Source organism: Dunckerocampus dactyliophorus, chromosome 12, assembly GCF_027744805.1.
Source record: "Dunckerocampus dactyliophorus isolate RoL2022-P2 chromosome 12, RoL_Ddac_1.1, whole genome shotgun sequence".
Taxonomy (NCBI): domain Eukaryota; kingdom Metazoa; phylum Chordata; class Actinopteri; order Syngnathiformes; family Syngnathidae; genus Dunckerocampus; species Dunckerocampus dactyliophorus.
In genome coordinates this window covers 16,975,475-16,989,414 of record NC_072830.1, presented here as the reverse complement: position 1 = coordinate 16,989,414, position 13,940 = coordinate 16,975,475, and the positions used below count along the sequence as shown (strand labels likewise).

The 13,940-nt window shown below is 39.2% G+C and overlaps 1 protein-coding gene across 5 annotated transcripts in view; it reads left to right on the top strand.

The window, feature by feature from the left end:
- Positions 1-13,940, top strand: part of pde9ac (phosphodiesterase 9ac) — a 29,986-nt gene that overhangs the window by 1,444 nt on the left and 14,602 nt on the right. For 2 of the 5 annotated variants that reach the window (XM_054794604.1, XM_054794602.1), the window contains 4 exons: positions 39-8,563; positions 8,658-8,791; positions 11,268-11,338; positions 12,594-12,671. In XM_054794604.1, the coding sequence (XP_054650579.1) occupies positions 8,723-8,791; positions 11,268-11,338; positions 12,594-12,671 (218 nt within the window). In that variant the 5' untranslated portion in view covers positions 39-8,563; positions 8,658-8,722. The remainder of the gene's footprint in view (positions 1-38; positions 8,564-8,657; positions 8,792-11,267; positions 11,339-12,593; positions 12,672-13,940) is intronic. The other 3 variants (XM_054794603.1, XM_054794600.1, XM_054794599.1) reach the window with 3 other exon arrangements.

Sequence of the window (13,940 nt, the reverse complement as noted above, 5' to 3'; positions counted from 1 at the left end):
ATTGTATTAAAAAATAAGTGTGATATTTTTGGTTACAGCGCTGGACTCTTATCACCAGTGAGGAAGATCGAGGAAAGCGTCCACACTTAAGCTTGGAAAATGAAAGTAAGAGTCAAACTGGCGTGAGTGAGAGCAGTGCATCTACAGTAGTGTGTGTCTCCGAGTAATTTTCCGTAGGTCAGATCTTAAATCAGAGGTGCCCAAAATGCGGCCTTGGAGCCATTTGAGGCTCATGGCTGTTTTTTTATTGGCCCGTGGCACATTCTAAAAATATAACAAGAAGACATGAAAAAGAAACACAGCAAAAATGGAAAAATCAACATTAATTTTATGAAATAAAGTCAGAACATTAGGAGAAAAAAAGTTGTAATTTAAAGAGAAAAAGACGAAATTTTACAAGGATAACGTTGCACTACTTTGGGGGGGAAATAAACATTTTTGAACAATGTCAAAGTATTATGGGAATGAAGTCAGAATATTACGAGAAGAAAATTTACAAGAAGAAAGTTTAAATAGTTGGAAAATAAAAAACAGCAGAGATGGCGAAAAAACATATGTAATTTTATGAGAATAAAGTAAACACATGAAGAGAAAAAAAGATGTATTCTAACGAGAAAAATGTCGCAATATTCCGATTTTTTAAAAAAAGTTTTAATATTATGACAAACAAAAAAAACAACAAATAAAGTTGTGATTGTCAGAAGAAAGTTCAAATAGTTGGGGGGAAAAAAACAACAGTAAGGAGAAAAAAGTCTCAATTTTACAAGAATGAACTCATAATATGATGAAGAAAAATAATGTAATTTTAGTAACAGATTTGAAATATTAAGGTTTTTTTTTAAGTGGGAAGATTATAAGAAACAAAGAAAACATCATAAAATTAGTACTTTTTAGAAAATTAGGCTCAGGAAAAACTTATAATATTATGGGAATAAAGTCAAATATTATTGTTATAAAGTCATAATACGAGAAGAAAAAGACGAAAGTTAAAATAAATGGAAAATAAATAACAAAAAACCCCATCAAAAGTCAAAATATGAAGAAAAAATATAATGAGAAGAAAATGTATAAAGATAAGCTAAGAAGAAAGTTTAAATATTTGTAAAATGAAAAAAACACCAGCAAAAATGGGGGACAAAACGGGCAACAAGCAACGCTCATCCTTATAATACACTTTTTTTACCTATATCACAAAGCTGAGATGCAGGGGCCCTTGCATCCTTTCATTTTTCAGTATGTGGCCCTCACTTGAAAGAGTTTGGACACCCCTTTCTTAAGTGTTGTGCAACTGTGATAGTGCTAGATGAGGCCCCTTTGAGAAGTTATTAGACTGACAATGCACTGAGCTGTGAGACTGTATAATATCTACTGTAGCTGTAGCAAGCTAATAGGCTGCCAACAAGGGCGGTTTGTGATAAAAAAAAATACACAGTTGGACTCATGCAGTGTATTAAGAACATGACAAGACACTCGCCATATTGTACGCTAACTGGAGGCAAATTAATACAATTAAATTGAAAAAAAAAGCGTGCCCAATCACCGCACGGTAGTGATTGGTGAGCATGTTGGCCACACAGTCAGGAGATTGGGAAGACCTGGGTTTGAATCTTCGCTGTGGCATCTGTGTGGAGTGTGAGTAGTTTCTCCGGGTACTCCGGTTTCCTCCCACATTCCAAAAACATGCATGTTAGGTTAATTGGCGACTCTAAATTGTCCATAGGTATGAATGTGAGTGTGAATGGTTTGTCTATATGTGCCCTGCGATTGGCTGGTGACCAGTCCAGGGTGTACCCCGCCTCTCGCTCGAAGTCAGCTGGGATAGGCTCCAGCATACCCCCACGACCCTAATTAGGATAAGCAGCACAGAAAATGGATGGATCGCCCAATCAACCTTGAGAGACTTAAATTCCATGTCGTGACAAGTTCAGCGGTACAATCAATGTTCAATTGAAAGTGGTGCAATCATGTAACCTCCAGTCAATTGACTATAAATGGAAACACTCATGCCTCAGCCAAATGTTCCATTTGAAGATAACATGTTGTTGTTTTTTGTATTATATACTGTATTTGCTCCTTATTTGGTCATAGCCACAGTTTATTTGTTTCAAACATGTTACATTGTCACAAGTAAGGTTAAGGAACATCCCAGGTTTAGCACAATTCAACATGTCCGAAAAGGGGTAGGAAGAAGCAGAGCTTATTTAATCCTACGCATACTCCATATCCTGTGTTAAGGAAATAATAATAAAGAATATGTAACTATTTTGCTATTTAAAAAAAATGGTAAACTCTCAGTTGCATAGAAAAACAGGTTGGATTACAAAAGACCTGCTTCTTCCTGCTCCCTTTTGGACATGTTGAACTGTATAACTGTAAACATGTGAAGTGCTTCAATGTAACCTTGGTGTGTCCAAAGTGCAGCCCGGGGGGCCATTTGTGGAGAATACAGTGAAAATTAAGAGAAAAAAGTTGTATTGTAACAAGAAAGTTGGAATTTTACGAGAATAAAAATAACATAATTTTTGTAACATAAAGGTGAAATCTTAAAGAAGACAAAATATGTTTTTTTGAATGTAATTGAGGTCCCCGGCCACCTCCTCAGGCATTCCCAGGCCAGCTGTGAGACATAATCCCTCCAGCGTGTCGTAGGTCTGCACTCAGGGAGCTTTTCCCGGCTGGGGATGCCCGGAACACCTCACCAGGGAGACGTCCAGCACCCAGACTAGATGCCCGAGCCACCTCAGCTGACTCCTCTCGATGTGAAGGAGCAGCGGCTCTACTCTGAGCTCCTCCCGGATGACTGAACTCCTCAACCTATCTTTTAGGGTGAGTCCAGCCACCCTACGGGGGAAACTCATTTCGGCTGCTTGGATCCCCTATCTCGTTCTTTCAGTCATGACCCAAAGCTCATGACCATACTGTAGGTGAAGGTGGGAACATACTGCAGATGGATCGGCACCAGAAGGCTCTCTCTTCACCACGACGGTCCGGTACAGCGACCGCATTACTGCAGACGCATTGCTGATCAGCCTGTTGACCTCACCTAACCTTCCCTCACTCATGAACAAGATCCCGAGATACTTGAAGACCTCGCTCCCAACCCGAACGGTGCAATCTACCCTTTTCTGACTGAGAACCATGGCCTCGGATTTGAACCCAGAGTCTCAACCCAGAAGCTTCACACACCGCCGCAGTAAAATCGGAAGGTCACAGCCTGATGAGGCCAACAGGACCACGTCGTCCGTGAATAGCAGAGACGAGATCCGAAGGCCCCCAAACTGGATCCCCTCAAGGCCTTGGCTGCGCCTAAAAATTCTGTCCATAAAAATGATGAACGTAATCGGTGAGAAAGGGCAGCCTTGGCAGAGGCCAACGTTCACCTGAAACAGGCTCGACTTACTACTGGCAATGCGAACAAAGCTCCTGCTCCGGTTGTACTAGGACTGAATGTCACGTAGTAGCGCGCCACCAATCTCGTACTCCCGGAGGACCCCCCAGAGCACACCGTGAGGGACACAGTCGAATGGTTTTTCCAAGTCCACAAAGCACATGTGGACCAGTTGAGTGAGCTGTTTTGTCAGTCATCTTTGACTCGGTGGGTGGAGGCGGGGCTGGTAGCATACACACGTGCAAAAGAGTGTAACGTACTATAAATTAAATTAGTAGATTCCAAAAACATGCATGTTAGGTTAATTGGCGACTCTAAATTGTCTATAAGTATGAATGTGAGTGTCAATGTTTTGTCTATTTGTGCCCTACGCCTATTGCCCAAAGTCAGCTGGGATAGACTCCAGCATTCCCCTGCGATCCTAGTGAGGAGAAGTGGTATAGAAGATGGGATGGATGCAATATATTGTCATATCTTTGCTATAGTTCTTCATTGTGCTTTTCTTAAAAGTAATGTTAAAGTCTCGTCTCGGCTCTTGTGTATCGCCTCGAGTGTCTTGTTACACCCCTACTAAATAAGTAAATACACAATAAAAAAACTAAAACAATTAGCTACATGAGACGCAGACAAAACAAAAACAGAAGTACAAATATAAACATAAGATATAATATTAAATGAAGAACATCCCCATTAGGGAGCTACACTGTAGTTTGAAATGAAAAGGATGAAAAGCTTATGGGATGTTCAGTCATCCGAGGGACAAACCACGCCCAAACCCACCAAAACCTACCGCTTTTATCAGGATAATGTGTATCCCTCACTCAGATGTCCAGCTGCATGGGACACCTTTTGTCATTTAAAATGTGATTGATGGCTTTTATCCTAAAATGTATCACTTTGCATGCTAAAGGTGTGACACATCCCTTCATCTGGCCTTTTTTTTTCCTGATGAAAACACACAGAAAAACTCCTGAATATGCATTCTGAGACACCTGCATGATCACCTGTGGCTTACATCAATATATATATATATAAAGAGGTGTTTTTGTTAAGCTTGAAGCATGAATCACTTCGTCTGTTCCATTGTGTTGTACTTGACATACATGCAAGGTTGCTAATCAGACTCTCGGGACCTACATCACAGCTACGTGCGTGTCTGTGGAGGGGAAAGGTGTCCATGAGTTGATTAGAGATGCTCTCCATCACTAATTCATTACCTCCTACTCCTGCCTGCTGGAGCATTTCGCTAATGTCCTTCTCCTCCTCCTCCTGCTGCTGCTGCTGTTGTTGATGATAATGATGGTGATGATGTGGAATCCCCCAGGGAGGGAGGAGGGTGACATTATTGTTGGAAAGTCTTATCTGGGCGCTTGTAAAGCGTCAATGGGGCTTAATAATTAGCGACTGGCTAGTGGGAGAACGGTTAGTCGTGTGTCTCAGTGGACGAAGGGACACGTGAGGGGTTCGGTGGCTTGTGCACCCACTGGAGGACACAATCTGACAGCAATCTTGTGGAAGCATGCGGTTGGATATGATGTGCTCTTTTACGCATTTGAACTATTGTAAAGAATGCCACTTTTATAGAATCGGCTTCTTTATTTTATAATATACGATTAATGTCTACATCAACAAATGTAGCTTTTGAATCGTATTGTTTGCACAAATCGTTTGAAATCGTTCTGTTTTTAAAATACATTGTCTTTGAATAGTCTTAACCTGTGTATCTAGATGCATATCAAATAGTTTACCCCAAAGAGCTTTCCATCCCTACTTATTACAGATAAAACCTTTTTTTTTCAGCTTAGATTAATTGTTATTAATGATGAGTTAACTATGGACAAAATGTGATTAATCACAATTAAATCTTTTAATCGATTGGCAGCCCTAATATATTTATGCAATATGCTATTATTAACAAATAATGAATTTTTAACAAATATAATGCTTAGTTTATGTTTATAAAACTGCACTCTAACACTGAGAGATGTTTCTAATGTTTTGTCCCTCATAACATAACCAAAAAAATATCACAACGGCTCTCAGTTTTAAAGTCATTGCTAAATGACGACGATTATTAAATCGAAATGTAAAATTATTTTTAATATGGTTTATTTGATCGTTCATGTGCACCCAATGAAGTAGGCTACCTTTGCTAAATCATTATTTGGAAATAATGAAATCAAAACGTAAATAAAAGAAGTTAAATAAGTTTATATAATACGATGCAACTTAATCATTTAAAGATAGTACATTATATGTTGTTTGTGCTTTTATGATCAGCCGAGGAAAAAATATAAAGGTCATAGTTTAATAGCATGTTTGATTGATACATTCATAAATACAGTAAAAATACACTTATTATTAAAATGCTCCAATAATTCAGTTCAAGTCACTTTTTGTGAAACACACTTTATGGTGCACTTTAATTATTTTATCATTTGGTGTTATTATTATTATTATTATTATTATTATTGACAGTAATAGTAGTAGTAGATTACTTTTTGTATTAGTAATATTTTAATTGCCGTTAGTTCTGTTTTAGGACTAGGTGCAAAATGAATGAAAAGAAATACTTGGGGTATGAATGATAATGATGTATGCATCAGTCATCTTGAAGCTGTGGCGATGTATGGTGACGTCATGGGTGGAGATGGGTTTCAAACTTCATTGGGGTCGTCAGGTGGGTACCCTCCTTCATTGGTGCTTCAATGATAGGCCCACGACACCTCCAGAGAACTCATTGGCAACACCTGGCGTCCCAAATGTGCCCCCTCTGCTTTCAACCCTTCTGTTACTGATGTTACTTTGGGGCCAGAGGAAATGTCTCGCCTCTTCACCCAGAGCTACCGACTAGCTTCCTCTGCTGCTCTTGAGAGGGCTTTGAAGGTTTGGCTTTGGACTTGGCCTCAAATTCCCAAGTCATTAAGCAGACTGATGGTAGATTAGCCCACAAAGTCTCTGCAGCCGACTTCCACGGGGCAAACCTTGGCTCGCCATCCTTGTTTTTTGACATCCGCTACTTGAGGGTCTTGCATTCGAAGGCCTCCTCCACAGCATCCTCCCAGGGAGCAATGAGCTCAATTATGTAAACTTTGTGAAGTGTGGAAGACCAGAGAATGGTCTTGTTGATATAGGATGGCGTTATACCAACGCCCATGACTCTTGACGTGCTTTTCTGATACTGTTGGTATAGGTTCCTCGCCAATGTACAACCACTGACCCGACGGCTTTCCCTTGACGACTGAAATACTCCTCGACTTGCTCGGTTTTATTTCCATCCGGGCCCACTGGATGTTCTCCTACAACAAGCCGTCGGGACATATTGTTTGTGGTGAGGATGGTCATGTCGTTCGTGAACGCTCTGATGGGAGGGAGACAGAGACCTGGTCTGAGCTTCTGTCCTCGTACTACCCACCGAGAGGCTCGAATGATGGTCTCCATAGCCTGCATTTTTTTATATGTATGCATTTATGTCCACCATTGGTTCGTCTATAAACTTTTATTAAATAAAATCAGTAATGTAATGTAATTATTAGTACTATAATAATTAAGAAATTGCTCAGGTCTATCCAATAATGTGGCTAAAGTGAGTGTATCATTCTTACCATAATTCACTTTTATGGTAGATACATATTTGATACTAATGCACTAAAAAAAAAACTTTCTCAAAATAAACACAGTTTGTAACAATATAAATAAAAAATAAAATAACTTATAGTCACCCTAAAAGACATTTAATTTTAAATTCTAATAATATTCACTTTGTTGGTCTTTTTTTATTTTTTAAATGAATCACTGCTCATCTAATTTTTCATTGATTAAAAGCCTGCCTTCAATCAGCCATGCGTACTCATTGTTAACTGTGCTATTCATATCAAACAAGCTCCACTTCAATGATAACCAAGATGGGGGAGGGGGGTGGGGGGGGTGTTAATTGAGTGTGTGTGATTTGTCATGCACGAAAGGGACTCCTCCAACCAACCACATGGCGCCAAGTCGCTATTGCATTGCTGGTCATCAGACCAGGTGTTCCCCTTGTGGATCAATTGGCTATAAATTGTTCCTAAAAATAAAAGCGTACTCTGAAATCTCTTCAAGTGCCTTTTGCACGGCCCAACTTATGTGACCAAACCATCTGGTAGACCTGCTCTCAACAAGGAGGAGTGCATGAGTGGATGATGAGGTGCACACCCACACTGTGTCCAAAGTCAGCCAAGGGGGCCGTTTGTGGCAAACATTGGCTACTGGCATGTGGCATATTTTAAAAAAAATACTATAAAACATGCCATACAAGGTTTAGAGGGAAAAAGCTATTAAAAGCTATATCAAAAGAATACTTAAATTAAAATTGCAATAAATAAATAGCAGCTTGTCATTAAAATTATAATTTTCAGTAACAGACTATCAAAAAGATTTTAATCAGAATTATCTGTAATCATACTTGTTTTTGTAATGATTTAAAATATATACATATTGAACATTTCTTATATTTGACTTAACAAAAAAATGTATTGACCTATATAGTTTATGTGGTATTTGGATCATCACAAATAATTTAATGAATTAATACCGAAATAATTATAATTGTACATAATAAAAATGTATATATTTATTATTTATTTAGTATGTAGGGTGTTTTTCCTTCAAATGCAGTGTAGCAGCTTTGCATGTCTTGACCTACATGGCTTGTTTTAATGTGGATCATAAACCAAAGGGTGAAGAATATCAAAGTGGTCCCCCCCACATCCCAATTTTTCTGTACATTACCCCCGATGGAAAAGGTTGGACACCCTTGCATTAGGGAGCCCCTCTCATAGTTGCCTGCACCAGTTAAGTTAGCGCTCTGCATGTCTTATGGGTGCCTATTAATTATCTGCACCACACAGGTATAAATCACCAGATAATAAAACCAAATCTCAAACCCCCCCCTCCCTCTCTGATGAGGCCTGTGTGACCAGCGCAGGGTCACAGGGGGTTGTCTTATTTCTCACCATAGTAACGTCACCCTGGCAACCGGCTAAGAGAGCCAGTTATATTGATGGTACACCATCACAGCGCCTCTCGTCTTCTGCCGTCTCCCTCACCTTAACCTCGGCCAGCGTGAGTTTGCATGCCTCAAAGCCAGTCAGCTTCTGCAGCATCAGCACCCGGAGAAGTTATCATCGCCATTACCTTGTGAGTAATAGTGTATTTTCTTCGCATTTTGCTGCATTGAGTGTTTCCTGTGGCTCACGTTACCTCCCCCCACACACACCCCACCCCACCCCAGGAAAACACATCCTGGTTGTTGCCGTATCGTCCGTCAGTGCTCCGGGAGGAGAGGGGAGGTCAAACATGGGCTCCAGCTCCTCCTCCTATGCCCCCAAAGCCATTTATCTGGATGTGGATGGGAAAGTGCAGAAGGTAATCATTTAAAAGTTGTGTGTTTTCCATCAAAACTCCATGGCTTGCAGTGTCAGTGATGTCGTCATCGTTTAGTATAGACAATAATCTAAATTTAACATGTTAAAAGTGGTCTTCAGGAGGACCAAAAAATGAGTTGCCGTGGTACCATGTTGGATAAGCACCCGAATCACAACTAAAATCAGCCTTCTCGTGCCCCAGAGCGTTTACAGCGCTTAGAGGTGTTTCTGACACGGTGTCAGCAGCTTCACACTACTATGAAATCATCTTTCCTGCATATTAACGGCAAACAGCTTCAGTACACAGTACATCACCCTTTTGACATTTGTGTTTGTGCCTTGAGTTTGGAAATGCAGCAGGTACAGTTAATAGGTCCAAAGGATGACGGGGTAGACCTCCACCAGGGCCTAAAAGTTCCTATAATTTGAAAAAATGTTAACTTTGCAATTTTGGCCTGGAGATTTCAGACACGCTGAACAGGTTACATTAAGTAGTATTTGAACAATTCGCCATGTCTGAAGAAGTATAGGAAGAAGCGTCTTATACAATCCTTCCCCATTTCTGTATTGATTATAGTGCTGATCATTCATTCATACCCTAACTTATATAAGTCATTTACATTTTGTTCATTTTCCAGATTGATTCATTCATTAACATTCACGAAAATGATCTTTTTTTTTAAACAAACCTCAGGAAATTATTGGAATAATTGGAATAATTAGAATATTGGGTTTTTTTGCTTAAGTAAACAAATGTATTTATATATATTTATGTATATAGTACTGTATTACTCAAGGCACTTTTGCAATTTTTAAGTATTTTTCATTGTTACATTTAGTATTATGATTTTCACATATAATATTCATTTCTTTCATCATATTGTATTAAGTAAAATATAATTTTAACCGTAAAATAACATAATAATACAAATAGAAAAATATGGTACTTGCATAGCTTATTTTTACTTTATTTTTCAGAGTGACTTCTTATTTATTGTAATTGTATTTAGAATATGATTTTCAAAAAATGTGTCATATTTATATTTTATTTAAATGAGAGAGTGTTATTTCTACTTTCATAACATTTTCAATAGTTGAAATAATGTTGTAATTATATTGATCTTTTATTTACAAATATAATGATTATATATAAATATTTAGATTATTTATATCTATTATTATGTATTTATTTACTCTACATACAGTATATTAGAATGAAAAATTATTTATTATAATTTGTATTTAATATATTTATTTATGACTCTTTAATCTATTACAATTATTACAATTTGAATATATATATATATATGAATTAAATATTTATATTTCATTTTTATTAATTATTATATATATTGTATTGTATCTTATCTGCGATTGGCTGGCGAACAGTTCAGGGTGTACCCCGCCTGTCGCCCGAAGTCAGCTGGGATAGGCTCCAGCATGCCCCAGCGACCCTAATGAGGAGAAGCGGCATAGAAAATGGATGGATGGTATTATATTTTATATATAATATATTATTTAAATATTTTTAAATCTCCACAAAACTTATTGCTTAAGTAGATTTTTTTTTGACAAATTGTGTTTATTCTAATTGCATTTAAAATAACAAACATACTTTTATAATATGCTTTTCTTTCATCATATATACTATTACGTGTTTCCTTATTAACATACAACTTTCGAAATATTGAGGCATTTAAGTTGCCAAATATGGTTCCTTGCCTTGAAGGTACCTCACAAAGGTGACTTTATGACATAACAGGCTCATACGCCACATTTACACATGCTTGTGTAGAGCTGCCAACAAACAGGTAAACAACCATGAAAGTGTGACTTATCTTCCAGAGGTGATTCGCAGCAATAAGCTTAGTTAGCCTAGCTTTAAACCAGACAAGCATGGCTGTCTATATTTAGACGTTATTATATTCCAGCATTGCCAGCACGCCGTTTGTAGGTTGATCTTAAATGCAACACTTGCAGGCCGACAGTACTTTGTGGAGTGCTTCAAGTAGAGAGCTGCTGATGACACATGTCTTCTCAAGAGGCCCGAGCCCACGACTCATTATTTGTCTGCTACACCTGCTCCTTTCAAGATGCGAGATCACAGTTGCTGTCGGTTTTCATGCGCACATCCCCCTTTTTTTTTTTCTCATGTCACGCAATGGAGACTTTGATTTGTTTTGCATGACAGGTGGGGACGGCGCAGCCTCTCAGCTGACTATTCAGTTATCAAACAAAACGCTTTATACTTGCTGTCATATTAGATCTCCGTCCCCACCCTGGAATAACAATGCACCTCGTTTAAAAAAACATAATGGCTGTCAAGGTCATTGATGATACATCAGAGGTCTTCATAAGGCACCGTTTATTCCCATTGGTGTCATTTGATGAGGTAGCTACGCACAAAGTTCTTGGCTGCTTTTTCTATTTAGCATGAAAAGTCACGCAGCGCTACATGAAGTGTGTGTCCTTCCCAGGTGGTGTTCAGTCGGCACTGCAGTCCTTGTGATATTAAGGAACTTCTATGTTCCTCCTCCAACATTCCGAGGTTGGTACCAGTGCTTCCAGTATGAGACTTATTTGCTTGTTAATTGTCTCTAAAAGCACTTTTACTATGTTTTGATGGGCTTTTTAGATGATACATATATGCAAATGCAACATAAATATGGAAAAAGTATGAAAAAAAAGTTAAAGGTGGACCTATTATGCTTTTCCTCTTTTCTGACCTATAAAAGTTGTTACAATGTTGTATTCTCGTGATAAACGATGCCAAGGCGTGAGGTTTGCGCATTTGGAAGTGAGCCCTGAAAGCAGTTTTGGACGGCTCTGCAAGCGGTGTTTTACTTTTTTTTTTTTAACACTGCGTTCCGTTGATGTCAATGCAACCCGGACTTCCTTACATGGGCATGCCACGCAGCCCCGCTCTGCTTCGCTCTGTTCACAGTGTTAGCATGTGAAGCCATCGCTCCCAGGAAGTGTTGGGGTTTGCCTAAAGAGGCAAGCATCAGGCACAAGTGGTTGGAGTTGCTGATTCTCGGCCAGCAAGAGCAAAATATGCTCATCTGTCAACAGCATTTCACACGGGACAGTTTTGTGAACATGGGCCAATACGAAGCTGGACTATCCGCCAAACTGTTACCTTTCCAACGTTCCTTGGTCATGTTGAAGAGTCGGGAGAGAAAGCTACAGTATAAGCAACAATTTATCAGTGTCCTAACTGTGTTTATTTTGTGTAAGTAATCAGACAAAAAGGGTTCGGCAGCTGTCTGGAGGTCCTCGGGAGCGCTTTCAAGTGTGACCAGTCACAGTGGAGTGGGTTCGGCGGGAGGCGTACCTGGAGGAGGGCCGGGGGTGGAGTAAATTACACAGACCGTTTGGGCGGGAGGCAGGAAATACTGCAGGAAGAGTCTGGAAGATCTAGAAAGTTATCGTGGGTTATTGTGTGTAGCTGCTCTATAAGAGTCCAGAAGGAGGAGTCCAGAAGTCCAGAGGCCTGAAAATTAGTGTAATAGGTCCCCTTTAAGCTATAGTGTACAGATACTTGCACTTTACGCTCCAATCCTGCAGGGGGCAGTATATGACCAGAGAACAACTGCAAGCACTCTTGCTTGTATGAACAAATCAAGCTAATGTTAGCCTCCTTAGCATGATTATTATACAGTAAACTATTTCATATAGTTGTATAGTATCATTTCTTTTTGGCTCAGCTGCAGTTAGTTTAAATTATTTGGGGGTAGATAGTGTGAAAAGCAGTCGAATTAAATTAATTGAGACCTTTCTTGCTGTGTGCTTTTAATGTACAGGAACACTGCCATCATGATGGTGGATCCAGAAGGGGCCCTGGTATCTATAGATCCCACCATGCCCTCCAACTCTCCCAAGTAAGCGCACTACTATAATATAATACTGCATTTAATAGGGGTGTCACAAGATCTGGTATCACAGGATCTTGCAAGATGTGACCAGAAACGTGACCAGAAAAAAATGTCTCGTCGGCACTAGGACGGGGACTTTTTTCATTGTACTTGTAAAGTAATGTTAAAATCTCATCTCATCTCGTTCTTGTAGACCCAATCTCGCGTATCGTATCGTCTCGTCTCATGAACTTTGCGTCTTGTGACATTCCTAGTATTTAACCTTGAAGTAATTACCTCATCCGATGTAATATGTCGTGTTTGTTTGTATTTATGTTTGTTCATTGTTTGGTTGCTAACAGTGTAGCTCAAAAAGGGGTTTTGTTTTAATCCTGATCAAATTCTGTTTGTTGCTATGGTATGTGATGCCAAGAATTCCCATTCTAGTTCTTTGATCCTTTGGGGGGAAAATGGGAAATGGAAATCAAAACAGGTTTTGCTTAGATTTGTTTTTTGTATTCCTATATGTTTACGATCTAGATTAGACTCTGGATCTTGTTGAAACCCGTCAACCCGTTTTAAAATGTCCCCATACTTTAACCGTATTTTAACTTTAATGGAAAAAAACTTCTCTGGCACAGCTTCCAGTCGCCTCGGTAACAATTGGGCAACTTCGGCGTAAACACAGCAAAGTAAGGCCTTTATAGTAAAAGCACCACATTAGGCAGTCGGGTCTTCACACCAGCACCCATGTGGGAAGACCAGAATTAACCCTCATTTTCCCTCATTGTCACTTATTTTTTGACAAATGTCCCTTATTTTCAAATGCAAACGTTGCCAGGTATGATCTTGTTTGTAACACATACAATACTCTAAACGCTGTAAATGGATTTTGGTAACATTTTCATCATAATCACGACCCACATTTCAGGCACTGATCGGAATTAGGATGGTTTGTGCGCCGTATGCAGGGCTCCAGACTAACTTTTTTTACTAGGAGCACAGTGGGCCCCTGACTTAAAATTTTTGGAGCGCAAGCCGAAAATTTTGGGGTGCACACCGAAATCGACTTGCAAGGTAAATATTCACATTTCCTCGAAATTTCACTGTATTAGTGATAGATACTTGAACGATGAATGCGGAAACTGTAATGCTTTCGATTCACATTTTATTGTGCAGCAGTTGGCAAAACATAATAAACAGCTTACTTGCCGCAAAGAACAAGTCGACATATTATGCAGTGTCACCCGGAACGAAGTCGGTCCCGCGCATGTGCAAGGACTACGTCACTTCCTC